This window comes from Nematostella vectensis, chromosome 2 (genome assembly GCF_932526225.1).
Source record: "Nematostella vectensis chromosome 2, jaNemVect1.1, whole genome shotgun sequence".
Lineage (NCBI taxonomy): Eukaryota > Metazoa > Cnidaria > Anthozoa > Actiniaria > Edwardsiidae > Nematostella > Nematostella vectensis.
The window spans coordinates 3,786,306-3,813,592 of record NC_064035.1 but is presented as its reverse complement, the minus strand read 5'-3'; the positions used below and the strand labels follow the sequence as shown (position 1 = coordinate 3,813,592).

General features: G+C 40.0%; 2 protein-coding genes across 4 annotated transcripts in view; one reads left to right on the top strand and one right to left on the bottom strand.

Moving 5' to 3' along the window:
* Positions 1–57: 57 nt before the first annotated feature.
* The window catches only part of LOC5514841 (probable ATP-dependent RNA helicase DDX46), a 28,514-nt gene continuing 1,284 nt past the window's right edge, over positions 58–27,287 (bottom strand). Inside the window, exons 1-38 of one of the 3 annotated variants that reach the window (XM_048722705.1) lie at positions 20,439–20,578; positions 19,974–20,017; positions 19,476–19,889; positions 18,960–19,017; positions 18,148–18,186; positions 17,222–17,271; positions 16,878–17,022; positions 16,015–16,030; positions 15,891–15,922; positions 14,551–14,604; positions 14,234–14,320; positions 13,910–13,969; positions 13,762–13,836; positions 13,350–13,446; positions 12,820–12,940; positions 12,291–12,364; positions 10,674–10,775; positions 9,959–10,080; positions 9,480–9,558; positions 9,021–9,103; positions 8,561–8,725; positions 8,054–8,120; positions 7,018–7,113; positions 6,395–6,459; positions 6,052–6,155; positions 5,658–5,720; positions 5,427–5,448; positions 4,461–4,538; positions 4,337–4,379; positions 4,158–4,219; positions 3,976–4,035; positions 3,535–3,702; positions 3,396–3,461; positions 2,999–3,172; positions 2,114–2,183; positions 1,593–1,640; positions 1,189–1,262; positions 58–915 (exon numbers count right to left, since the gene is read on the bottom strand). In XM_048722705.1, the coding sequence (XP_048578662.1) occupies positions 868–915; positions 1,189–1,262; positions 1,593–1,640; positions 2,114–2,183; positions 2,999–3,172; positions 3,396–3,461; positions 3,535–3,702; positions 3,976–4,035; positions 4,158–4,219; positions 4,337–4,379; positions 4,461–4,538; positions 5,427–5,448; positions 5,658–5,720; positions 6,052–6,155; positions 6,395–6,459; positions 7,018–7,113; positions 8,054–8,120; positions 8,561–8,725; positions 9,021–9,103; positions 9,480–9,558; positions 9,959–10,080; positions 10,674–10,775; positions 12,291–12,364; positions 12,820–12,940; positions 13,350–13,446; positions 13,762–13,836; positions 13,910–13,969; positions 14,234–14,320; positions 14,551–14,604; positions 15,891–15,922; positions 16,015–16,030; positions 16,878–17,022; positions 17,222–17,271; positions 18,148–18,186; positions 18,960–19,017; positions 19,476–19,889; positions 19,974–19,987 (3,195 nt within the window). In that variant the 5' untranslated portion in view covers positions 19,988–20,017; positions 20,439–20,578 and the 3' untranslated portion in view covers positions 58–867. Of the gene's footprint in view, positions 916–1,188; positions 1,263–1,592; positions 1,641–2,113; positions 2,184–2,462; positions 2,945–2,979; positions 3,173–3,395; positions 3,462–3,534; positions 3,703–3,975; positions 4,036–4,157; positions 4,220–4,336; positions 4,380–4,460; positions 4,539–5,426; positions 5,449–5,657; positions 5,721–6,051; positions 6,156–6,394; positions 6,460–7,017; positions 7,114–8,053; positions 8,121–8,560; positions 8,726–9,020; positions 9,104–9,479; positions 9,559–9,958; positions 10,081–10,673; positions 10,776–12,290; positions 12,365–12,819; positions 12,941–13,349; positions 13,447–13,761; positions 13,837–13,909; positions 13,970–14,233; positions 14,321–14,550; positions 14,605–15,890; positions 15,923–16,014; positions 16,031–16,877; positions 17,023–17,221; positions 17,272–18,147; positions 18,187–18,959; positions 19,018–19,475; positions 19,890–19,973; positions 20,018–20,438; positions 20,580–27,287 lie in introns of those variants that run through there. The other 2 variants (XM_048722709.1, XM_048722714.1) reach the window with 2 other exon arrangements.
* Positions 20,630–26,790, top strand: LOC116619530 (uncharacterized protein DDB_G0287625-like). Its single transcript, XM_048722700.1, has 3 exons — positions 20,630–24,023; positions 25,526–25,703; positions 25,793–26,790. Exons 1-3 carry the CDS (start codon positions 21,550–21,552, stop codon positions 26,351–26,353), a joined length of 3,213 nt encoding a protein of 1,070 aa, XP_048578657.1. The 5' UTR covers positions 20,630–21,549; the 3' UTR covers positions 26,354–26,790.

Genomic DNA, 27,287 nt, shown 5'->3' with positions numbered 1-27,287 from the left:
TTGTGATGGAAGTCTTAATCGGTTACATTTTTTTAAAAATAACGGCAACTAAAGGTTAAAGACGAATTGTTTAATCAACACATCATAGTCTGTGTACAAAAGGTTTTTTTAAGTACTTGGAGGTACTTAACGTATGTTATGGACAAACTCTGTCTTGGAGGGCCACTCGAAGGGAACCTTACTTTTTTGGAGGGTGGGGGAAGGGAATGGGATTTGATTTTCTGGGAAGGGGGGGGGGGGGGGTTAAGAAAACACATATTGTCTCGAGCCCCTTCCGTATTAAGGCCAACTTGGCAATAAAAGCAGTAGGATCATTCCTTAGTATACCCCTGTAGGCCTTACTGTACAGTTGTGCCCGTAAGTAAGACGGTGATCGCTCGCTACACATGCAGTAAGTGACAGGCTAGCAGTGGCTTCACTACATGTCCCAGTATTGCGTATATGTGTTACTTTGTGCTTCATGTCCTTTGTGTACTTGGTGTCCATGAGGTTTGCGGTCCCCACTATGCCCTTGTTTCGAGATCCACGAGACGAGTGAACAGCTGGCTGCTTGGGTATCCGTCGGTTGCAGATCATCACACCAGACGTTATGCTAGTAGTCCCATCAAAGCACTAATTTATTTCCCGACGGCGGAGGCCCTCGGTATGATTTATGGCAGATCATAACACCAGACGATATACTTGTAGTCCTATCAAAGCACCTTATATTTCCTGTCGGCGGAGGCCCTCGGTATGATTTATGGCAGATGATAACACCAGACGATATACTAGTAGTCCCATCAAAGCACCTTATATTTTCCTGTCGGCGGAGGCCCTCGGTACGTTTCCAGACAGATCATAACACCACACGATATACTAGTAGTCCCATCAAAGCACCTTGTATCTTCCTGTCGGCTGAGGCCCTCGGTATGTACCCTACGAATTCAACAACATTAAGTTAATTAAAAAACTACTAGTGTGCACCCGTGAACATTCACGCAAAGCATAAAAGTTGTTCATCCTCCAAAAGTTTTACCACCTGACACCTTGCTGACCTTCTTCTCACACCCCTTAACACACACTTTGTCTTTTTGGGGGCCTGCTGCTTCCCCGCCACGCCTTTTAGAGAATTCTGGATCCTAGGGATCTTCAGAAAGGGGCACGTACAGACAGGAAACACATAAAAACCAGGTCAAAGACGGCACTTACCAGTCGTACTAACTCTTCTTTCACTATGCGCTTGATCTCGGACTTGGCGAGCTGAATGGCACGCTCAGAGGGCCCTGCACAAGACACGTTCAGATCACAGTCAGTCAGCGTAGTAATGCTTTACTAGGTTTAGGTAAGATCATCTTATACCAGTTTCCATAGACCAATTACGATTTTGAGACTCTAATAAAATATTCACGGCCAGTGGTGATGGGGAAAAACGTTTTGCATATTGGGCGGACCAAATACAAGTTTGCACCGACAAGGGTCATGAATAACAAAATAATCCAGGATAGATGACAAACAATGTTTATGAATGAATGCCTTGGAAATCCACTTAGAAACCTGTTGTTGCCGTTCGTGACAGATTGACCTTGTTTTTCTGGTTAAATGAATGCAATTACCTTCGATATAAAGGTAGATCTTTCTCTCGCCTTCCTTTGGCTCTTTGCCTGAAACGACAAGTGCTTAGTGCTTGAAATATCGCTATGCAAAGTTTCATCATAACTGTCTTAAAGTTCATCGTTGGACATAACGCTCAATACCATGTTTTTACCGATAGTACCCAGAACGCCAGGTTGCGGTTGGCAAATCTGGGAGCTCGATGAAATACAGTGCCAAAACCGTTCAGGATATTTTGGGACGTTTAATAAAGTGCAAGATATTAACGGTAGTTCAAGTGCGAAAAGATATCGACAACAGAGGGTCCCGCAACGCTCAACGTACAGTATTTCTCTCATTATGATTTTATACAATTAATCCGTATATCAAGTCTTTTATGGTGATATTTGACGTTCAGTATTTCAATGTAATACGTGTATAAAAGACCTGGATATCAATTGGATTAGTAGGAATAAATGATGTGCAGTACTTCTGTAACATGTGTATAAATGACCCGTGTATCAAATGGATCAGTAGTTCATACCTGGAGGGAAATAGGTGCCTCTGACTGTGACTGCGCACTCCGAGTACTCGGTGATGGTCATGATCGTCTCCTAGACACACAAAACAGATCACCAGGAGCGAATGAAAATTAACGCAACCAACCTTGGTAATAAACAGATCAATATGGATCTAAAATAAAAATAAACGCAACCATATCATGATAATTAACTCTTCCGTATCACCTTACAAGTGATCTACCTGATCTCCCCTATCTTCCGTGTTACCTAAGAAGTGATCAACCTTGTCTTACCCCTCTTCCGTGTTGCCTTAGAAGTGAGCTACCGTTTGTCTTCCGTGTTACCTTAGAAGTAAGCTACCTTCTGTCTTTCGTATTACCTTAGAAGTAAGCTACCTTTTGTCTTTCGTATTACCTTAGAAGTAAGCAACCTTTTGTCTTTCGTGTTACCTTAGATGTGATCTACCTTTTGTCTTTCGTGTTACCTTAGAAGTAAGCTACCTTTTATCTTCCGTGTTACCTTAGAAGTAATCTACTTTTTGTCTTTCGTGTTACCTTAGAAGTGATCTACCTTTAGTCTTTCGTGTTACCTTAGAAGTGAGCTACCTTTTGTCTTCCGTGTTACCTTAGGAGTAAGCTACCTTTTGTCTTTCGTGTTACCTTAGAAGTAAGCTACCTTTTGTCTTCCGAGTTACCTTAGAAGTAAGCTACCTTGTGTCTTTTGTGTTACCTTAGAAGTGAGCTACCTTTTGTCTCCCTTGTTACCTTAGAAATGAGCTACCTTTTGTCTTCCGAGTTACCTAAGAAGTGAGCTACCTTGTATCTTCCGTGTTATCTTAAAAGTGGCTGAGCTACCTTTTGTCTTCCGTGTTACCTTAGAAGTGAGCTACCTTTTGTCTTTCGTGTTACCTTAGAAGTGATCTTCCACCTCGCCGTCTGAGGGAACTCGTTAATCTCCACCTCGTCTTCATAGCGCTCCGCCTCTTGCTTCTCCTCCTCTTTCTCTTTAACCTCTTCCTGGGGACCCTCGTAGTTGAGCTTGGTGTGTACCTTCTGGGCTAACTGCTTGGCCAGATCCAAACCCTGTAGAGGAACACAGTGAGCGCAGAATTTAAAGGGCCATGTCAGAGTTTTAGGTGGGCCACGATTTACTCAACAATTAGAGGAGAGACAAGATAGACTGAAAATCCCCCAAGAACCTGTTGTGTATGCAGCTTTGTTTTTAGATGTTTTTAGAGATTCCAACACAAATTGTTTTCTCTTATATTGTTAAAAAAGGTGTTTCCGACAGGCATCTGTAACCTACCGTTAGCGCAGTTACAGTTCCGCCTTTGATAATCTGACTCGCCGCTTGTTGAGTAGGATCCAGGTTCTATAAACAAAGTATAAGCAATATAAGAATAGCAACAAAACTTGCACGGGAAATAGCAATCATCAACACATACATTGGTTCCTGCACTGATCTTCTGATTGATCTTCGCTGCTATGCTGGAGGCCAGGTTGAATTTCGCTTGTTGTTCGCCCTCACGTTTGACGGCGGGTTCGCCAACTTGCGGCACGACTTTCTTAACATGAGGTTTCTTACTAAACACGGCGTCCAAGCGCTTGTCGATCTACCAACAAATCACATCTTCAGCTTTCTCACCCGACGAAAAATTTCCAACCAGAGCTCGATTTAAACATTTTTGCTAACATTCCAAAGTTCAAACAATAAAAAAAGTAAAACAAAACAAAAAGAGCCTTTCTGAAACTCAGCCAACCTTTTAACGAACATATCTTTCTACTTAGTAAATAATCCTGCTTCATTCAAAATTAATTTCGAAAAATTGAAGCCCATGGAGCCCCGTCAAATTGACCCTTCTTTTTGTGTCTAACATATTCCTGACCTCCTCCACAGCTTTCTCCTCGGCTTCTGCCTCGTCATCAGAATCTTGTAAGCCGAGCGCCTGGTGAAAAACGAGCAGACACATTTACTGCACCGCCATTAGGCGCGTAGGGATGGGCATGTTGACTCTCAGAAGGTCCTGACTTTACGCCTTCTAGTTAAAATATATTTTCAGGGCCTTACCCATTTCTGAATCTTTTTTGCTTCGCTCACTTTGGCCTTCTCTTCGTCGTTGAACTTAAAACCTGTAAGAAAATTCAAGGAGTTATCAAAACAACATCTAGATAACGGGACAACCGTAAAACTTCTCCCTCGTACTATACGAAGTAAAGAATTATACACGGTCAAACATTAGTACACACCTTTGCCAGAGAAGCCACTGTTCTTGACGATATTTTTGCCTTCCTATTTCAGAAGAAAACAAAAATTATCAGCCCAAAGCAACTCGAATGAGAGAATGTAGACATCATGGTACATTTCACGTACCGCCTTCCTCGTCTCTATATAGGTATTGGCAAGATTGCGGACGTCCTCGGGAACAGGATTTTCTGCCATCTCTAGAGCCTGTGGGCACAATGGGACGGTAAGCGCTATGCATGATGGGAAAGTAGTAGATGGTAAGCGCTATGCATGATGGGAAACTAGTAGATGGTAAGCGCTATCCATGATGGGAAACTAGTAGATGGTAAGCGCTATCCATGATGGGAAACTAGTAGACGGTAAGCGCTATGTATGATGGGAAACTAGTGGATGGTAAGCGCTATCCATGATGAGAAACTAGTGGATAGATAGCGCTATGTATGATGGGAAACTAGTGGATGGTAAGCGCTGTGCACGATGGGAAACTAGTAGATGGTAAGCGCTATGTATGATGGGAAACTAGTAGAAGGTAAGCGCTATGTATGATGGGATAACTAGTGGATGATAAGCGCTATGCATTATGGGAAACTAGTAGGATTGGAATCGCTATGCATTATGGGAAAACTAGTGGAAGGAAAGCGATATGTATGATGGGGAACTAGTGTATGGTAAGCGCTATGTATGATGGGAAACTAGTGGATGGAAAGCGCTATGTATGATGGGAAACTAGTGGATGGTAAGCGCTATGTATGATGGGAAACTAGTGGATGGACAGCGCTATGTATGATGGGAAACTAGTGGATGGAAAGAGCTATGCATGATGGGAAACTAGTGGATGGAAAGCGCTATGCATGATGGGAAACTAACGAATGGAAAGCGCTATGTATGATGGGAAACTAGTGGATGGAAAGCGCTAATTATGATGGGAAGCTAGTTGATGGAGAGCGCTATGTATGATGGGAAACTAGTGGATGGTAAGCGCTATGTATTATGGGAAACTAGTGGATGGAAAGCGCTATGCGTGATGGGAGAGTCAGTACGACAACTACCGCTATGCATGGCGGGAAAGACACTAGGGCGCCTATCGTTTACCTTGATGACATCAATGGCAAATCTGTGAAAGACAGGAAAAATATCTTCAGTCAATGTCACAGTGCACAGAATACCAAAAGCCAAGAAAGTCTATACCCTGCTAGCAGAGCTTTCTTCCAGTTTGTTTGTTTCTATCAGTTCACTTATCCGTGTAGAGTCTCTGTTCTTTTGCGTTCTCGTTTGTAACGTAACGTTTGTTTGGGTAGAGATTCTACGTTAACAGACACTTACCTGCCTTGCTCTGGGGTTAAGAAGGTATATGCAGTACCCTTGTTGCCTGCACGACCCGTACGTCTGAATTAAAACAAATATAAGATCACAAACGCAGTCTCAAAGGAAATAGCAGAACATCGCCTATACATACGAATTAAGATCTGATCGCTCATTTAATGTGAAGGCTTGTAATACTATTAGAATGTCGAATTGTGTATCTGTTAAATATGCTATTGTCTTACGGTATAGTGATCAAAGCGCACTTCCTGTAATTCAGTTATCACTGCAATAGGGTGAATTAAACATATCTATCTATATACTAAAAATTTTCCCTAAATATGTCGGGGAGACTCCCAGGCCCTGCTTCGACCTTGTCACTGAATAGTATGTAACAAGCATACTAGATATTTACCCCACGCGATGCACGTAGTCTTCGTAGTGGTTTGGGCAGTCGTAGTTGACCACAAGGTTGAGGTGCTTGACATCAAGACCCCTTGCCGCCACAGACGTCGCGATCTGGTGCACAGGAGGGGGGGGGGGGGGGGAGCACGAGATTATTGCATACATTTAATGCACTAGAAGACGACGATATAAATCTAGATTTAAATACGGTTGGGGATAAGTCTTAACGAATAACGAAAATATGCCGACGTGAAAATGTTCGATTGATATTAACTGACAAAGAAAACTTTTCGATGTAAACAATAAAGGCATCTAAAGCCATAACAAAGCAAATAAAGCATCAGATAACTCACCATCAACTTTGTGACACCATTTTTAAAATCTGCTATGGTGCTATCACGATCAAACTGGTCCATACCTAAAAACAGTACATAGACATGAATAAACCTACAGAAAAATAGGTGTAAAACTATCAGAACACAGGAAGTGGGCCATGCTAACAAATCTGAACTTTGACCAATCAAAATCATCCGGAAGACAGCTCATAGCGTTCCAGGTTTAAGTATTGTCATGCTCATTGGACCGACACCTTATGGAAACTTGCTATGGACGTTAGTATTGTCATGCTCATTGGACCGACACCTTATGGAAACTTGCTATGGACGTTAGTATTGTCATGCTCATTGGACCGACACCTTATGGAAACTTGCTATGGACGTTAGTATTGTCATGCTCATTGGACCGACACCTTATGGAAACTTGCTATGGACGTTAGTATTGTCATGCTCATTGGACCGACACCTTATGGAAACTTGCTATGGACGTTAGTATTGTCATGCTCATTGGACCGACACCTTATGGAAACTTGCTATGGACGTTACGGCAACAACAGATTTATATATTAAGATGTATCTCAATATGAACTTCGATCTGCCAAAGTTGCTTGGTATGGCCACTTTCTGTAAACTCGACATACCTCCGTGCAACGAGAGACATGGGTACGATCTTTTGAGCAAGTCTTTGAACAGTGAATCCGCAGAATCTTGCTTCTCCACAAATACCAGGACGCTACCTATTCAGATACATGACAATAAGTCTACCAAGACTACACACATTAGATAAACAACAATAAGTCTACCAAGACTACACACATCAGATACACAACAATAAGTCTACCAAGACTACACACATCAGATACACAACAATAAGTCTACCAAGACTACACACATCAAATACACAACAATAAGTCTACCAAGACTACATGCATCAGGTGACAATGTGTTTACAGAGACTAAATAAATCAGATACATGACAATAAGTCTACCAAGACTACACACATCAGATACACAAATACCAGGACGCTACCTAATGCAGATACATGACAATAAGTCAACCAAGACTACACACATCAGATACAGGACAATAAGTCTACCAAGACTACACACATCAGATTCACAACAATAAGTCTACCAAGACTACATGCATCAGGTGACAATGTGTTTACAGAGACTAAATAAATCAGATACATGACAATAAGTCTACCAAGACTACACACATCAGATACACAACCATAAGTCTACCAAGACTACATAAATCACGTGACAATGTGTCTACCAAGAATAAATAAATCAGGTGACAATAGGTCTACCAAGACAACACACAATCAGATACACCAAAAAATAAGTCTACCAAGACTACATGCATCAGGTGACAATAAGTCTATCGATACTACATACATGTCACTACAATGCTGCACAAAACCTATACTCGTGACTATGAAGAAGCTTTTATCTTCATACCCATCACTAGTCTTCTTCCAATGACGAGATCACTAAAATCGCCGCTCTCTTTCTAATGTTGTATCAAACAGTCCTCAAATTTGGAGAAAAGCGGCCGACGTTGAGTAACATAGTACTGGGATGGGGGGAATATGATTTTTTTTTCTTTATCTAGGTGTTTGGCGACCAAAACGGCATCGGCGATAACACTTACAGTAGCAATACAGCACTTACCCTGTTCCTGGTAGAGACCGAGTAGTTCAAGCAGTTTCAAGAATTTATCGTCCTCTTCAATTACCACCTAGAAAAATACAAAACAGTCTAAGCACTGTTGAGCTTTTTTTAAAAAGCATTTTAAAAAACATTTAAAAAAATGTTCGTGGCGGTTAGGATTCGGTTTTACCTGCCCATATGTTTGCGCGAGGTTCTACTCTGTTTACCATTTGTCGCGTTAAGGGCTGAAGTGCTCCTTCTTTTTTTGTTAGTATTCTTAAGGCCATTTTCCGTGTCTCTGCTAATGGCAGAGAAAACCAATTACGTAGCCCCCTTCACAATTTAAACAGGCCTCTCTCATTTATGTAGAAGTACACAAGCTTTTCGTTGCAAACCGGGTAAGTTAAGCATGTTTTTTTTTAAATTACAGGGCATCCTTGTAGGTAGGAGAGCTTTAAACACATTAACTGAGGGCACACATTAACGCAGATTGCCACCATCAAACCAGATAGACTAATTACAACATACCACATTCTGCTCAACATCTGAGCAAACCACACTCCGACCACCGACTTGGATTTCAATAGGTTTGTCAAGAATCTTCCTGGCCAATGCTTCCATCTGACGCGGGAAGGTGGCAGAGAACATGACCGTCTGGCGGTCAGGTCGAATGCAGTCGATGATGCGCATGACCTTGGGATATCGTATTTTAGTAATCTTTTTAGGTGTAAGTAGTCAATTTAGAAAATTTTGATAGACAATACATAAGCAGCAAACGCTGCTTATGTAAAGCATTAAAAGCCTTCCTTATTGACCCTTCTCATTGGTTTGATAAACATGGCCCCCTATACACAAGCCACACATCCCCTGCCACTATAGCATAATTTTGCTTTGAGTTACCCCCCCCCCCCCCCAACACACGCACACATATTTAGGTGAGCTCTGTCACCCCTGTTCATTTATCAATGGTGTAATCATACAGAGTTACCTGAGGCTCAAAGCCCATATCAAACATCCTGTCAGCCTCGTCTAATACTAGATAGGTGCATCTCTGGCAGTTAGTCACACGGCCTATATATAAACATGACAAGTCAATGCACAGACATGGCGGAAAAACGAAACTCTGACCCGGGGACGCAACTTTAGAAGCCATGAGGTGTGAGGGACGCTCATTTAGAAGCCATGAGAGACTTTTTTTCCTTTCTCAAAGCCTCGATCCTGTTAAGGTGAAACGTGTTTACATCATACGTGTTACATTTTGCACCATTTACGAATGGGGAACAAAATCTAGACTTCGATGGCACTTGTCAAAAAGTCTAATTTTAAGTTTAAGTTTAATATCATGCATTTCATATTTTGTTCCAATGGCAACTTAACAGCAACGACACTCTGAAAGCTTGTAAGTGTCAGTGTAGCCTTTATTAACACTGCAAATATTACAACTTACCATTGTTAGCTGTAAGCATGTCAATCATCCGACCAGGAGTGCAAACAATTATCTCAGCACCACGCTTCAGCTCTGCTATCTGGGTAGCAACACAAAACAATATGACATACAAACACCAAGCACTGGGTGAACTTTTATAACAGTAATGTTAACACTATATCAGTTTATAACTATCTATATCCGGAATAATTGCCAACATCAGGAAGTTTATTTTTAATCATAGGAAAAGTGTCTCCCCACATCCCTAAGGTTCATAAGTTTATTGACATACACCTATTAAAAACAAGGTTGCACTTGAGAATTCATGTCTCATATTGGTTCAGGGGTTACATGGGTATGATCACCAGAAGTTTTTTTACTTTGGAACCAATGGAACACTGATGGTTACTTATTTGAAATCAGGTGTAAATTCATAAAGCTGCTATAAAACTCGTAATAGGTGGGTGACAAGACCAGGCACAGTAATGTGAAGCACTAACCTGCTCACTTATACCTGTGCCTCCATAGACACACACGCATCGTAGGTTGTTAGGCTTGCAGAACTTCTTGCACTCACGGTGGATCTGGATTGCTAACTCTCTAGTGGGTGTCATCACAATTGCTTAAAAAAATAAATAAAGTTGGCATTCCAAAGCTACCTTGTTCAATTCAGCATTAGATTTGGAGAAATAAAAAAGAAAGCTATTTGTTACTCTACATTTGAGATTGGGCTGGTGCTTACCAATGGGCCCTTCTTCTAACTCTTATATACAGTATGTACTCATCAACGGGCCCTTCTCCCCACTCTTAAATACAGTATGTACTTACCAATTGGCATTCTTCTCACTCTTATATACAGTATGTACTTACCAATTGGCCCTTCTTCTCACTCTTATATACAGTATGTACTTCCCAATGGGCCCTTCTTCTCACTCTTATATAAAGTATGTACTTACCAATGGGCCTTCTTCTCACTCTTATATACAGTAGGTACTTTTATCAATGGGCCCTTCTTCTCACTCCTATATACAGTATGTACTTCCCAATGGGCCCTTGTTCTCACTCTTATATAAAGTATGTACTTACCAATTGGCCCTTCTTCTCACTCATATATACAGTATGTACTTACCAATTGGCCCTTCTTCTCACTCTTATATACAGTATGTACTTATCAGTGGGCCCTTCTTCTTACTCTTATATACAGTATGTACTAACCAATTGGCCCTTCTTCTCGCTCTAATGGGGGCTGGTCCTTGATATGCCTGAACATTGGGATGAGAAATGCCAATGTTTTTCCACTGCCAGTCTTGGCAATACCTTGTGCAAAAAATACAATTTAGAAAAACACATACAATACGACCTGTAAGACCCGTTTTGCGAGTGCAACTAAATGTACTCTGCTAGCAGAGGTTTTTCCTGTTTGTTTCTATCAGTTCACTTATCTGTGTCACGACCCTGTTCTTTCGCATTTTCGTTTAAACGAGAACAAGAAAGAACAAATGGGAATTTGTCACCAAGAGCAAATTGATGTTTTCCTAAGATCAAAGAATGAACAGCCAATGGGCTGATGCTACTAAAGGTCCATGGCTCAACATTCAAACATGTTTGTCAAACATTGGGTTGATGCAAATATTTGTATTTTAAGCCATCCACAAAATATGGCGCTTAAATGGCTTCAACAACATGTCCTGATATTTGAACAAATTGAAACATTTTAAAAATTTGTGTTGGAGGTACATGTTTTGCCATTTAGCCAAACACCAAACAAAACATTGCACGCACAACAAAGTTTTAACCAATCAGAGCTAGACATTTTCATGGCGCCGCTTTGATATATGAAAAATTGCTTTGTGTTTAGCCACCTTGTAAAACATGCCCGCTTGAGAGGTTGATTAAAATGTTCGACAAACATGTTTAAAGTCCATATAACCTTTCAGAGTTGATAGACTTTGTCAATTCTTTATATTTTCATCTTCCAAATGGTATGTGGTTCGTATGGAAAACACGAAAAATAAAACAAAACACGAATTCGTGCGAATAACTCAAATCTGTAATATTGAGGTATTGGGGTATCAACCTTCAGAAAAAAGGCTGTGAACTGGCCCGGGTCCAGTCATTTGTGAGGTAGATCGAGATGTCAACCAAATTACACAAGAAAACATATGCGCGCACTAAACCGGTTCCCGTCTTCATGTCTTCTTAGTTATCAGGGAACAAATCTGCAAAATTTAGCAGATATTTTTTAGTCTTTGAATTGTTTTTGCATTGTGCGCGCGCGCTGCATTTGCAATCAAGAATGGCGACATTCTCACGAGCGTGCACTGTTTTTGAATCCTACAACAAAACGATAATTTCTTTTTTCGCATACAATTCTTGACTTTAAATCATTCTTCCCTTCATTGTGGGTAGCATTGCAATAGAAAACAATTCACCAATATTTTGTGGTATTGCTGTCTCTGAATTTTAAAGGATTTAAGAAAAATACGTTGCTTCAGGTTTTCCCACCAAAACTTGGAATTATTCACTTGATCCAATCTCCTTTCGCGCGGCCAGGAAAATTTTAAAAGATCTGTAGAAAATTCAAATTTCAATCAACTTTAATTCCCCCTTCAGAATTTGAAAGTTTATTTATGCTTTGTTTTGCTAGATTGATATAAGTGAAAGGTTTTAAGAACTTTAAATGTTAAGCAAGACCTTTAAAATAAAACTCTTCATAGTACCTAAACTTAAAAGCATAGTGTTCCTGAATAATTCTAAACAATAAATACTGTATGTGTTTAAAAAAACCTTCACCATCATCTGACAACAAACTCAAAGAGAACTCTTCCTTACCAATCATATCTCGGCCGGACATGATGACTGGAATTGCCTGTGCCTGAATGGGCGTTGGTTTCTCATAGCTATTCCTGCAGCACAAAAGAGTTCACAAATCACATGTTAGTATAAGCCAGGCAATGGAAACCAAGTTCGTACAAACCAAGCTTTTTGGAAATCCGAAATGGTAAAAACGTTTGTACAAACCAAGCTTTTTGGAAACTGGAAGTGCTAAACATGTTTGTACAAGCCAAGCTTCTTGTTGATTAGTAGTGGTAACCATGTTTGTACAAGCCAAGAAGTTTCGAGACAACTCTTGTTGACATGTTATAGCCAAATTCGTTGTTGCGCGACCTGCCAGAATCCAAAATCCCTTTCTTCGTTTGAAAATAGCACGTAGTCAATCAAACCAAACAATTACAACCAGACAAACCGCCCTTAAAGCTTGGGTCTGACTACGCACCATTACGAAACGAGACATGGATTTTGGATTCATCAAGGTCATGCAACAACGAATTTGCCTGTAACGTGGAAAAGTACAACTCACTTTTTTAAGACATCAAGTATCTTGAGCTGCACCCCAGTCTGAGCCCAAGTCTTGACGGGTTTGGGTGCATTTTTCCCTCGAACATGGATGTTCTCCAGACTAAGCCGAAACTCATCAGTTTCTAATCACGAGGTAAGAAAAAAATAACCATGATAAACTACATCCATGTAGCAAGACGCAGGCCATTAGTTTCTAAACACGAGCAGTAAGAAAATATAAAACCATAATAAACTACACCAATGTGGCAAGCCGCACCACATTAGTTTCTAAACACAAGCATATGACCATAATAAACTACATCCATATAGTATAATGATCATGATAAAGTTAGAACAATTTGACAACTTACTTAAATAATTCTTTTAAAAACTATGTGATCTAGAGTTGTGCAAGTACAGTATTGTATGTACATTTTGCATTATTTGCTAAAATAGCAAGTAGACCAATAGACCAATACAAAATTGGCTGAGAAATGTCTGAAATAACAATGTCTGAGGAATATCACTTATTAAATACTTTGAGTAACTAACCTTCTGGGGTCATCTTTGCAAGCTCTGGGACTTCCACATAGAAATCTTTTCTGAATGGCTGATAAACAACTGTCTTGTGGTCAACAGGTTGTAATTCCTTAAAGAAAAGAAATGTCTAGGTAAGGCTGCAAAGTTCGATATCATTGAACTTTGTGTAACATTATCAAGTGATGATGTCACACATGACTGAAGTCGGGGGCATACTTTATGCCACTCCTTTGTTATTGAATACATTTAAAATTGAATAGTCAATGATTTTAATAAAACTTCAAAATTACCTAATCAACAGTTAATGTCTGGTTGGGAAGGCAACAGACCCACCCTCTACTTTGGGAAGTTTGTCCAACAAAGTTTTCCCTTATCATAATTATATTTAGATAATACTGTAATACGGTAGGAATTAGAAAAGAACCTTTTTCTTTTTGGTTTTATATCCTGCATAAGTTGATTCAAGGTCTTCTTCCTCCTTTTCCTCCTCTGACGAGTACTAAAATAAAACAGTAATATCTTTTAATTTAGAAACATTCAAACTTTTATTTCACATGTTAGAATTACTCTACCTCCATAGCATCAATGTCTCCTTCCATCAATTCCCCTTTCTTCTCAGATTTCTCAGTCACCTGTTATGGATGGTATAAGAAACATGATCAACAGTGGTTCAAACTCTTCCATATAACACCACTTTCTACAAACAAATGAAATATTTTGTCGAGTAAACTTTGCACCATAAAGGTGCCTATCTGAAGGAAGTGTTTTAATAAAAACAGCCTTTATTCAGATACTGTGTCAAAATTATTAAATTCAGCGAAATAATAATAGTTGTATAAGTCATGACTAACATTATCAATCATGTTACAGATGTGCCATTCCACCACCACACTCACCTCTGGCTTTTTGACGACTACATGAGTAATTACAGTAGCTTTTCCTTTCCCAAGCTTTTTCTTGTCTAGAGTGTTCACTTTCTTCACCTTAGTGGATCATTCAAAGAAAATTTCAGTATGTCTCTAGTTACAATTCATATGTTGAAGACTTGGTGACAGTTTAAGACACTACAATAAAACAGTAACAGTTTCTGGTTTTATTCAAGCTTTTGCTTGTAGTTAGGTTAATTGTAGATTTCTACTGATGGGTTTATACTTTTATTAATAATGGATATAAGGACAAACTTAAAGGGTTTTCTAACATTTCAAAGACTCACTTCTTTGTTGACTGTGGCCATAAATGCATCAAGTGGGTCAACATCAGGTTCCTCCTTCAAAGAAATACAGTTCAAAAGGATTAGAGCCTTTCACACAGTAGAAGAAAACTATTTGATCAGAAAAGTCTTAGAACTTGATTAGAAAAAGTTATATATAAAAAGTTGCATGCCTGCCCAAGTTAAGATTGTACAGTACATGGTGGAAAAAGTTACACCAGACTTTAATTTTCAGTTATGTCTGAGGTGCAAGAGAAAAGGCCCAAATGTAGGCGACCTTCATGGTGCATCATGAAAAAAAAATTACAAGATGATAGCCAAGCTGTTGCTATTGATGAGCAACTCTTCTTAGCCAATAGAATTTCATCTTTTTGTAGCTACTGCGCATGTGCGTGTAGCTACTATGTCATCACGTCGAAAAAAAAGGTAAGATTTGCCGCGGGGTTTGCTGGGAAAATTTGACTTCGGATACACTTCGGAATATGATCGTTACGAAGCGCCAGCCTAGAATCACTTTATAAAGAAGAAAATATCTAAATAATCAAAAGATTTTGGGGTTTGTTAAACAATTTTTACATATTCGCTTCTATGGCAGCTTGGTTTGATAAACTCGTACGCGGCTGCATTCCATTCACATTCCGAGTTATGATCGTTCAAACTTTACGTCAAGTTATTGATTTATAAAGAGGTTGCAATACGTGCCAAAACACCCAAACTCATGTAAACACGCTCTCATTTGGTCATTTCGAGTATTTAAACTCAGGTTTTATCGACCGTATCCGATTCCTTTTGACATTAAATCAAGTTGCAAAGCTTTATTGAGGTTATTTGTAGGTTCAAATTATTTCGTACAAAAACATGCCCCCGCAAATTTACTTATTGAATTATGATTTTGCACTTTTTATATTATTATGCAAAATACATATTGTACAACAGTTATGTGATCAATTGTAGTAGGTATTTCATCTTTGTGAAAGAAAAAGTAACTGGAATTCGACATGCTCGACGTGTCTTTTTGAACAGTTCAATACAAACACTAATAAGATTATTTTTAGAATTCATATTTTATGGTGTTGGCTTCGTGGCTAAGTGTTTTAAGTCAGTGATCGGAGTCCATAGGTTGCATAAGACCACGGGTTCGAGTCCTCCCCACAGAAATTTTTTTCTTTTTTTTTTAATCCTTGGGAGTCTACTGTTCATCAATACTTTTTATAGTATTATTATACTAAGAAGTAACCTAGAGATATATGATAACATTACAGTTGTAAATACTTGATTGCAGTAGCTACATGCATGTTTACGGGCCTATTTTTTTATTGTGTTCTGTAAAATAGCTAACTTGCCTCTTCTTCCTCTGTCTGTGGGTTGTTGCTCTCTGTAAGGACATGTAAAGAAATGCGCTTTGTAAAATTTGAAAAACATTAAACATAAACCAGAATAAAATACAACAAAAGAGTTGTTACTTACCTGCATCATTATCATCCTAGGAAAAAAAATGGAAAGACAAATAAAAATTGAATTAATATGCGATCATCCAAGAATCATTATCACCATAAATCAGTAACATCACCATCACCATCACCATAATCATCACCATCACCACCATCATCATCACCATCATCATCATCATCATCACCATCACCATCACCACCATCAACACCACCATCACCATCATCATCACCATCACCATCATCATCACCATAACCCCCACCATCACCACCATCACCATCAACACCACCATCACCATCATCATCACCATCATCATCACCATAACCCCCACCATTACCATCATCACCATCACCATCACCATCACCATCACCATCACCATCACCATCATCACCACCATCATCATCATCATCATCATCACCATCACCATCATCGTCATTATAGTACGCGTGTGTACAAACAACGAATTTTAAATATTTATTGCTTCAAAACCTATCTATTCCTCGCTATTTTTGGTTCTGTTTCAAGAAATAGCTGTTGATAAAGCTATGTTTGCTTCTATGGTGTGTTATCGGCCACTCTAGAACTCTATTGTAGCATTTTGGTCTCTCTCTAGGGTCTCTCTACGGAGCTCTGCACCCTGTGATGTCAAATGACGAATGACAGCTTGCGTTCTCGCAAGTCCCGTTTATAGTGCATGTTTTATCAACATACCTCATCATACAGTACCTCATTAACGTACCTTATCATTCATAGGAACACCTGGTTTATCTATCAATATGTATCTTAACACCTTTATCAACATACCTCATCATTCATAGCAACACCTGGTTCATCGAGGTTGAATCTATCAACATCTTAACCCTTTTATCAACATACTCTACCTCATCATTCATAGCAACATCTGGTTCATCATCTTCATCATCATCTTCCAAACTCCAAACTTTAGACTTCTTGATTTCTTGAATTTTTTTAGCAGCTTCTTGTAGCTGCATTTCTTTTTTCTTTCTCGCTCTCCAGGCCTCAACTCTAGCATTACAAATACATGAAGACAAAACGTGAAAAAAAGTACAGAATGCTGAAAAGAGACCACTTCTGTGAAGTTATTATAAGTTACAGTATATCATGACTGTACTATATTTTGTGTTACTTAAATTTCCCAATTTTCACAATTTGAAAAAAGGTCCTCTGTCTAGAAATGAACAAAGCTTACAACTTGGTAACTAACCTTTCTCTTCTCTTTTGCATTTCACTTTCTAGATCTCCTGCATCTGCGATCTGTTAAAATGCAAACCAGTTAGGCCACTTGTGATTTTGTTCATGGGTTAAGAAAAACTATGTTTTTAAAAATTGAATTATAATATTTCAAAACTTTTAAACTTTAAAGGGGCCAAAAAAAAGTATCCACAGCCTACTTCCTGAGTCTAGAGCCTCATATACTACTGTAAATCTAATCATTTTTTGTTGTGTTTACAGTATGTGCTGTTTGAGGGGCCTGATTCCCTCTGAGACAGGGTTGTCACATGTCATGTCATGTGTCTATGCATGAACACTTAACGAATACACAACTGGAATTTTTTTCATGCATTTATACAAGTGGATTTATACATAAACAAGTAGACTACTTATTCTAATATTCTTTTAAGTCTCATTGACTATCTATCAACTATAAGTATACATCAACTCCCATACTATCACAAATCTGGCAATTTGATTGGCTTCGTACTCACTATCTATTGAGCCATAGATATCAAGTAGCGAAAAAGCTGGCGTTTTAGCACCAAAAGCTGAGAATTATTAAAATCATAATTTTTTTGAAGGTGGTGAGTGGATTTATAATAAAACAATTAGACTACTCGTTCTCGCTATGCACCTCGTTGACTATCTATTGACTCATAAAAAACTTGAACTTGTAGTCTAACCGTTAAATAGAAAACTTGAACTCATAGTATAAAACTTGGATGCCACGGTAAAGGAGAACTTCCATCTGTGATTTGCAACATTAGTTTCAGAAAGGGTGGGAAATAAAAAAAAACCAAAAATTCCATACACTTCTAATTTATTATTAAGATTGTGCAATTGATGAATAGACAATAAAGGAAATAAACTGATTTATGGGCAATTAAATTTATTTCCACTATGGAAACAACGTACCTTAGAAACATCTGCCTGAGAGGTCTCCTCTTTCACTGACTAAAGAAAAAAGAATTCATTTATGGATGTTACACGGATGTTAGGGAGTGTTTATTAAACTCCCCAAGTGTGGGGGGCAGGGAGATTTTGACTCAGGACACCTTAAAAAATATATTCCTTCCCCTGTAGTTTGCCTACCCAGTGGTGAATATTATTATATGGTCCTGTATTCAAGTGTAATATCTATTCTCACAAGGGAATAACAAAAGGAAGGCGGACACAGTGTTTCGCCAAATGGTGTAATAATTCACTTTTGAGTGACCACAAACGTTTAATAATATATTTGGGACTGGAATACCATGGCTGCAATCATTTAATGTAGGTGGCCACTAGGTAAAGGTTTAAAATATAGTGATGAATTTATAAATATTTTGGTACTTTTGAAAAAGCTGCTTAATAGAGGGTGGTGGTGTAAAATTGCCAAGTGTATAAAAATCATATGAATGTAAAATGGTAATTGAACAGCAACTATATATCTATCTTATGAAATCTGTGTGTACTAAGTAAAAAGTGTCTAAAGTGCCTATAGTATTATCAGGTTTTATACAGTGGTGTATAAAATACACAAAGCAGGGATTTGAGGAGATTTTAGGAGCTATCCACAGGGCCCCATATCATTTTTTTTAATCTGCTAGATTTTGCCGGCTTTGTGGACACAAAAAAGAGCCGGCAAAGACCAGAAACCAGCCGGCTATCACCAGCAGCCGGCCGCTATTTTGAGCCCTGATCCAGTTACAAGAGAGTGTAAGTGATGACATAACTTCATTACACACCTTGCTGGATCTACTCTCCTTGTCCTTTCCTGATTCATCAGCATCCTCTTGCTTTTTCCTTTACAATAAAGTGAACAAATCAAAAGCAAGAAAAAAAAATCACGACAAAAGCAGCTTTCAATGCAACCAAAACCTTGAGGTGTGGAATGGGAGATTCTGCAAGGTTCTACATATCATGGGCTCTACGTTTGAGGATTGAACCTTTAGATGTCAGTAATGAAATGCACATGCAGGTTGGTTTGACCATGTCCCTTCTACATGAATCTAATTAAAAAATGTTAATGTAAAATAAATCTTAACCTAATAAATCTAAACATAAGAAGGATAGAAGAGAATAAAGGTGATAAGAATGCTTATTATCTTATTATGGATGGCTAGATGGATTATAACAGGAATTTACCATCTGCTACTTTCAAGGACATTGTTTAAACAGTTGTAGAAATTCCAGAGTGATTTTTTGTGGTGATTTTTTTTACTATGCTATTAATAAATCACCTTTTGGTAGAAAACACGAACCTGGATTTTGATTTTTTACTCTCTCTCTCCCTGCTTCTTGATCTTGACCGAGATGAGTCAGACCTGTCTTTAGATCTACTTCGGGATTTTCTTCGTTTCTCCTTACTCCGATTAATTTTCTTTTTCTCAAGACTTCTGCTGCGAGATCGTCTCCTACTTTTTCGGTCCTTACTGCGACTCCTACTTCTGCTGGTTCCACTACTAGAGGAGCTGCTTCGAGCACGTTTGCGACTTTTGTCCCTCTCCTTATCTCGTCTGCTCTTTCTTTCTCTGTCTTTGGTTCTGTCTCTTTCTTTTTCTCTACTCCTTGATCTTTTACGCTTAGCTCTATCAATGCTTTTACTTCTAGATCTTTTTCTTTCTTTACTCTTTGACCTACGACTCCTTTCTCTACTCCTGCGCCTTTCTTTGCTTCTGCATGAAAAAAGCATTATAAAATAGAACCTTTCAGTAATGTCAGTTTTTGAGAAGATCAGAGAAGAGATTTCTGTGACCTACCTGTCTCGTGCCATGGCTGCCAGAAGACCCTGACTTCAGATGATCTATTATTACAGAATAATTTTTACAATAAAAAGAAAGCTTTATCTATGAATGAGCTATGGATTGAAAGACTCAGCAACAATGATACAAATATCAAAGTAGAAATTAAGTAAGAAGCTTATATACTCTACAAGGCTCTTCATGAAGATGCAGTACACACGATAACTGGTCAAAAAAGACGGACATATACGCTACAGAAAAAAAAACACAACAATACTTAGAGGTCTAAAGATGCGCACTCTCTCTCTTAGCAAACTGTCAGAAACCTTATTTCAAATAGACAACAATTTTGACAAAACAGAACGAGATGGCGACTTCTGCACTACTACTAAATGATCACGTGTGCGCCAAACTCGCATCGGAAGGAAACGACGAGTTATATACTAATCTATAACAATAAAAACAATCACGAATATCACTTACCATAGCGTAAAAGTCAATATTATTCAGGACTTATTATTTTTTACCAGTGTTTTACGTTTTGATTTTACTTTTGAACATAGGACTTCTTGCGGGGTCAGCGGACTCAACCAAAAGGGTATCCCGTATGCCAGACTTGCACCACAGGGTAACATTGAATACCATATTTCAATTTTTGCAAAAGAAAACAGAAAAACACGTATTTGGAATTAGCTAATGGAATTAGTTTTCATTGAAGACTTGGATGGATGGCAAAACAAGTTAAAACTTCAAAACATCGACATCAAGGTTTATCTTAATTCTACGGTATCACCAGTCCCACTGGTAATTCGCTGAAAAAAGAAATTATGAAAATGCCATCTGTCAACCAGTAAATTACCCATTGTATTAGAGCAATGATAGAGAAGGTCACTCATAGTAGTAAATCAATTTTACTGACGCGCTTGCGTATCACCATGCCTATACCCAAACAGTACACAGTGGGTTGTGATGCTGTAAGCAAAGAAAAAACTTCGCGACTTCAAATTTTGTCCATCGACTCATCGTGATACAACGTCATATTTGAATTCGAATCGGACTGAAAAATAAAGCGCCGGGTGGCAACATTCATTGTGATCAATACCCAATATACCAAGAAGTTGATGTCTCAAAAGCGAAAACTGAAAGACGGGAGTACTGAAGGATATTAACAATCCAGCCGCAAACCAGTTTCATATTGACAGCACTGGTGAGACAAGGAATTAGTAGGTGCTAAATGCTTCGAGTGCGTTAGTTCTCACTCAAACATCAGAGATTTGAAGAGGCGACCAAGTAAGCCAAACAAACCATGGTCTACATAGTTTTGATCATTTGCAAACAAACTAATCACAGATTTTGTTGGACAGACGGAGTAAACAGAGCAACAAAACCGTAAAAAGTGAAATGAGCGAAATTAGAATTTCAGATATTTAACAAAACCAGCTGCCTCCAACCAACACCCGCAGTGGTAAGTTATGAACGCTTTCCCAAGTCACTGAGAGACTCTAGACATATTCCCCTATTCCTTGACTTGGCACAGCAAGGCTATGCGATTTTGGTGTTGGCACTTATCATACCATTTCTGATCAGACCGGAAATGTCTAATAGAGAAAACACTATTAATAGTGATGATATCAAAATAACAGAAAATCCCTATGAAGGCACAGGAGAAAGATGGACATTAGAAAGGGATTCGGGCGATCTAGTCGACAATGAATATGCATTCACGTGTCCGTCTTTTGAAAGAGAAAAAAATAATTCAGATGGAGGCGAGGTTTTGCTAGGCAAAGACGAGACGTGTGAGGCTGGAATCGAGAAGGATGGCATGAGTAATGAATGGGAAAATGGTGTGTTACGTGAGAAGTGTAACTCATTCGAGCAAAATTCAAGAAGCACCTCTATAGAAAAAAAGACATTACCACCCGATAAGAAGCATCATTCACGCGAAAGCAGTGTCTCACGGAAATCATGGGGAACCCCTCGAAACGAAAGAAGTGGCTCCCTACAAAGTAGCGTGTTTTCACAAGAGGGAAGACCACGTGATAAGAGGAGTGGATCGGGTGAAGAAAGAAGCAATCGAGGGAAAAGTCAGTCACGTGATGAGAGAAGTGAGCGAAGCACGCTGATACGAGGAAGAAATAGATCGCGTGATAGGAGATGTAATGGATGGCGAATCGGATCACGTGATAGCAGAATTAAGATACGGGGAAAAAGTGAATCGCGCGATAGAAGGTGCAGGCCAAGTAAGCAAAGGTCACGTGGAAGCAGGACACCGAATCGAAGAAGAAATGGATCAAATGATAGGAGAAGTAGGTCAAGTGATAGAAGTACTCGAAGTAGAAAGCGAAGTAGGTCACCTGAAAAGAATACACCTAATCAAGGGGATATCACATCTCCTGATAGGCGAAGTAGATCACGCGATAATAGTACATCAAATCAAAGGAAATGTAGATCACGTTACAGAATTGGGTCACGTGACAAGAGGAATGGATCATGTGAGAGTAGTACTCTAAAACAAGGGAGAAATGGATCACGTGATACCAGAAGTAGGTCACGTGACAGAATTGAACCGAATCAAAGGAGAAATGGATTACGTTATACAAGAAGTAGGTCACGTGGTAGGAGTATACAAAATCGAGGGAGAAGTGAATCAAGATCAAGAAGTAGGTCACGTGAGGCGAGAAAACAAAGTCGAGAGAAAAGGTCACGTGGTAAGAAGAGTAGGTCACTTAAGAGAAGTATTCTAAATCAAGGAAGAAGTAGGTCGCGTGATAAAAGTGAACTGAATCGGGGGAGAAATGGGTCACGTGATAAAAGAAGTAGATCACGTGATAGAAGTACACAAAATCGAGAAAAAAGTGGGTCACGTGATAAAACAAAAAGTAGGTCACGTGATAGAAGTACACAAAATCGAGACGGATATGGGTCACGTGATAAGAGAAGTAGATCACGTGATAGGAATACACAAAATCGAGAAAGAAGTGGATCACGTGATAAAACAAAAAGTAGGTCACGTGATAGAAGTACACAAAATCGAGACGGATATGGGTCACGTGATAAGAGAAGTAGATCACGTGATAGGAATACACAAAATCGAGAAAGAAGTGGATCACGTGATAAGAGAAGTAGATCACGTGATAGGAATACACAAAATCGAGAAAGAAGTGGATCACGTGATAAAACAAAAAGTAGGTCACGTGATAGAAGTACACAAAATCGAGACGGATATGGGTCACGTGATAAGAGAAGTAGATCACGTGATAGGAATACACAAAATCGAGAAAGAAGTGGATCACGTGATAAGAGAAGTAGATCACGTGATAGGAATACACAAAATCGAGAAAGAAGTGGATCACGTGATAAGAGAAGTAGATCACGTGATAGGAGTGCAAAAAATCGAGGAAGATGTGGGTCACGTGACAATACGAGTAGTAGGTCACGTGAGAGGAGAACACTAAGTCGAGAGAAAAGGAGGTCACTTGATAAAAGTCTGAATCGTGGGAGAAATGGGTCACGTGATAAAAGAAGTAGATCACGTGATAAAAGTACACAAAATCGAGAGGGAAGCGAGTCACGTGATAAGAGAAGTAGATCACGTGATAGGAATACACAAAATCAAGAGGGAAGTGAGTCACGTGATAAGAGAAGTAGATCACGTGACAGGAGTACACAAAACCGAGGAAGTCGGACACGTAGAAAGAGTAGAACACATGAGAGAAATATAAACTCTAGCATAAAGAGTGATGAACGGCGCGAAAGTAAAACTGAATCACGTGAAGAAAAAAGTAGGTGGCAAGGCCTAAGCCGAGCTAGAGACACCCAAAAAATATACAGGAATACAACGGAGAAAACTCGAGAAACGCCTAAAAATAAATCAAATGGATATCGTAGGCGATGCCTCGACAAAAACAAGTTATATAAAGCAGATGACGGAGACGACACTCGGTTTCGATCGAGTGTTCAAGGAAGACAGCAAATGCGAAACAATGTGAACTGGAGACTGCCGCTAAGAGCCCAAGCCAGGCATTCGCGGCTTGTAAGAGAACATGAAGTGCATCCTGAGTGGAAAAGGTAAGGAACACATGGGATCTGCAAGGAGAGTAGTGAGAGCACTCTGAGTGGAAAAGGCAAGGAGCCCATGGGACCTGAAAGGAGAGTAGTGAGAGTACCCTGAGTAAAAAAGGTAAGGAACACATGGGACCTGTAAGGAGAACAGTGAGAGTACCCTGAGTAGATAAGGTAAGGAACACATGGGATCTGCAAGGAGAGTAGTAGTGAGAGCACCCTGAGTGGAAAAGGTAAGGAACCTATGGGATCAGTAAGGAGAACAGTGAGAGTACCCTGAGTAGATAAGGCAAGAAGCACATGGGGTCTGCAAGGAGAGTAGTGAGAGCACCCTGAGTAGAAAAGGTGAGGAACACATGGGATCTGCAAGGAGAGTAGTGAGAGCACCCTGAGTGGTAAAGGTAATGAGCCCATGGGATCTGTAAAGAGAACAGTGAGAGCACCCTGAATAGATAGGGCAAGGAGCACATGGGATCTGCAAGGAAACAGTGAGAGCACCCTGAGTGGAAAAGGCAAGGAGAACATGGGATCTGCAAGGAGAGTAGTGAGAGCACCCTGAGTGGTAAAGGCAAGGAACACATGGGATTTGTAAAGGAAGTAGTGAGAGCACCCTGAGTGGAAAAGGCAAGGAGCACATGGGATCTGCAAGGAGAACAGTGAGAGCACCCTGAGTAGAAAAGGTAAGGAACACATGGGATCTGCAAGGAGAGTAGTGAGAGCACCCTGAGTGGAATTGTAAGGAGCACATGGGATCTGCACATGGGATCTGCAAGGAAACAGTGAGAGCACCCTGAGTAGAAAAGGGAAGGAACACATGGGATCTGCAAGGAGAGTAGTGAGAGCACCCTGAGTGGTAAAGGCAAGGAACACATGGGATTTGTAAGGGAAGTAGTGAGAGCACCCTGAGTGGAAAAGGCAAGGAGAACATGGGATCTGCAAGGAGAGTAGTGAGAGCACCCTGAGTGGAAAAGGCAAGGAACACATGGGATTTGTAAGGGAAGTAGTGAGAGCACCCTGAGTGGAAAAGGCAAGGAGCACATGGGATCTGCAAGGAGAACAGGAGAGCACCCTGAGTAGAAAAGGTAAGGAACACATGGGATCTGCAAGGAGAGTAGTGAGAGCACCCTGAGTAGAAAGGGAAAGAAACACATGGGATCAGCAAGGAGAACAGTGAGAGCACCCTGAGTAGATAAGGCAAGGAGCACATGGGATCTGCAAGGAGAGTAGTGAGAGCACCCTGAGTGGAATTGTAAGGAGCACATGGGATCTGTAAGGACAGTAGTGAAAGCACCCTGATCGGAAAAGGTGAGAAGCCCATGGGATCTGTAAGGAGAACAGTGAAAGCACCCTGAGTGGTAAAGACAAGGCGAACATGGGATCTGCAAAGAGAGTAGTGAGAGCACCTTGAGTGGAAAAGGTAAAGTTTGGTTTTCACTTGGACGTAAGCGCAAGCGTCCATTCTCACTACGCAACTTCTTGATTTTAAGACATTGATTATGTCCCGTAAGGTACGACATGGCTATACAGATGCCGTATCAGGGTTACGCCGACAGCCAGGTACATTCCCTACTAGCCCATATGTGCGAAGATTATGTAGAGAAGTTATGCGCCAGCAATCAGTCAGCGGATGTTATAAATTGCGACGACGAGAGGCTACGTCACAGAGCTTGGTTCCCGGATGTTAAGGTGAGTCAATGTAGTCTCCTGCAATCTTCACGGGCTTCAGTGACGTGAGCAGTTTTTGGAAGAATAACAATGTTCTAATTTTGTTCTAGGACTGGTTATTAGTTGGAAAAGACAAAGTCCATGATGAGGCCAAAGTTTCTTTTACTGAAGAAGGAAAATCGGCTGACCTGATTTGGTATTCCATACCAAAATGCCTATCTGCTTGTAACGCAAACAAAATAGAAGCACCTTACGTAAAAGCCTCCCCTGATGAGTTTAATCGAGATGTAGACCTTTTTCATGCTTCATCCCCACCAGAGCTGCACAGTGCAAAGACGGAAAAACACATCAATGCAGAATTGAAGAGCGACGATACTTTGTATGGAAAGGGTTCCACAGTCGGTCAATTCCCTGTTCCATTCCTTTTCCAAATGTTTCCACGCAAACACTTGCCAGAAGCTAACACGTTCAGCACACGCGGCAAAGGAAGCCACTCATTCCAACGTGCAGTTATAGATAGCGAAGTTCGCACAGTCACATGTCTGTCACGTCCTACGCACGTGGCCACTGACGTCATATGCCTTCATTACGATGAGACGGTGACGTCACCGAGTTGTGTTATGTGCATTGACTTTAAACCATCGTCACCTGGAGGACTTTACTCGACTTAAAAAAGTCCATAGGGTTAAATCATTCCAGGCCCCCGACAAAAAGGAAAAAAACATGAGCGAGCATGTTCATCACCCCGCTTTTTTTTACACTATTCCAAGTAACTTTGGAGAATCCATGTATCGTAACCCTTACCTCGTTAGTGTCAAACAAAGTGAATCCAGGTTTAAAAACTGCTTAGTACCTTTATTATAAATGGCGCAAGCCCCCGCCAGTATTGAAGGGCACGCGTCTTGCCAGCAATACTGGCGCGGTTTGCACAGGGCTTATGCAAACAATGGTTCATTTGTTTTGTCAATGCCATAATACAGTACAATATGGATTTACGAGAGAACTGTGGGAATCAAACGAGCTCGTAAACAACGAAAACTTTAAAGCCCCTATTTAATGCATCGTGTACGAACAAGGCAAACCACATGATTAAAAATATTTTCGAAGATTTTGTTTTTGTATGATACAGCTTTTCAGGTAAATTTTATGTTGGGAGCCTTATAAATATAAGACAACTAACAGCTAATGTTCTCGCTTTTTCTGATTGGTTTCCACTAACCTGCTCAACAGGAGCTAGTTGCGTGAAAGACGGAAAAGCCGAGCTTAGTTAACCAAGCTGGAACAGCCGAGCTTAAATGCGCTAAAAATTGGAGGAGATAGCGAGCAGATTTCAGAGCCGAGCTTGCCCCAATCTTCCTAATTTTGGCCGAGTACTACGTTCAATAGAACGGCTTTTCCTGGAGCTCTTCTGGGACGCTTTTAGAGAGCCTACATTTCGCAGCCTAGGATTCCACAAAAAAATCACCGAGAGGGAAGAACATGTGTCACGCAATCTCTTCAAAACCTTACTATATTCAATATGTCCTGCCCGTATGTTTAGCTATGACAAAGCTTATTGCCGCAGGACAATGAGACTGCTTAGTTCTTGCATGGAAGGCCTGCGTC

Bases quoted from the DNA above. Each gene is read 5' to 3' on its own strand.
- LOC116619530 (XM_048722700.1), top strand. From the start codon at position 21,550: ATGTCTAATAGAGAAAACACTATTAATAGTGATGATATCAAAATAACA. The intron at 24,024-25,525 runs GTAAGGAACACA...ATGTCCCGTAAG, and splicing joins GTGCATCCTGAGTGGAAAAG to GTACGACATGGCTATACAGA. The intron at 25,704-25,792 runs GTGAGTCAATGT...ATTTTGTTCTAG, and splicing joins CTTGGTTCCCGGATGTTAAG to GACTGGTTATTAGTTGGAAA.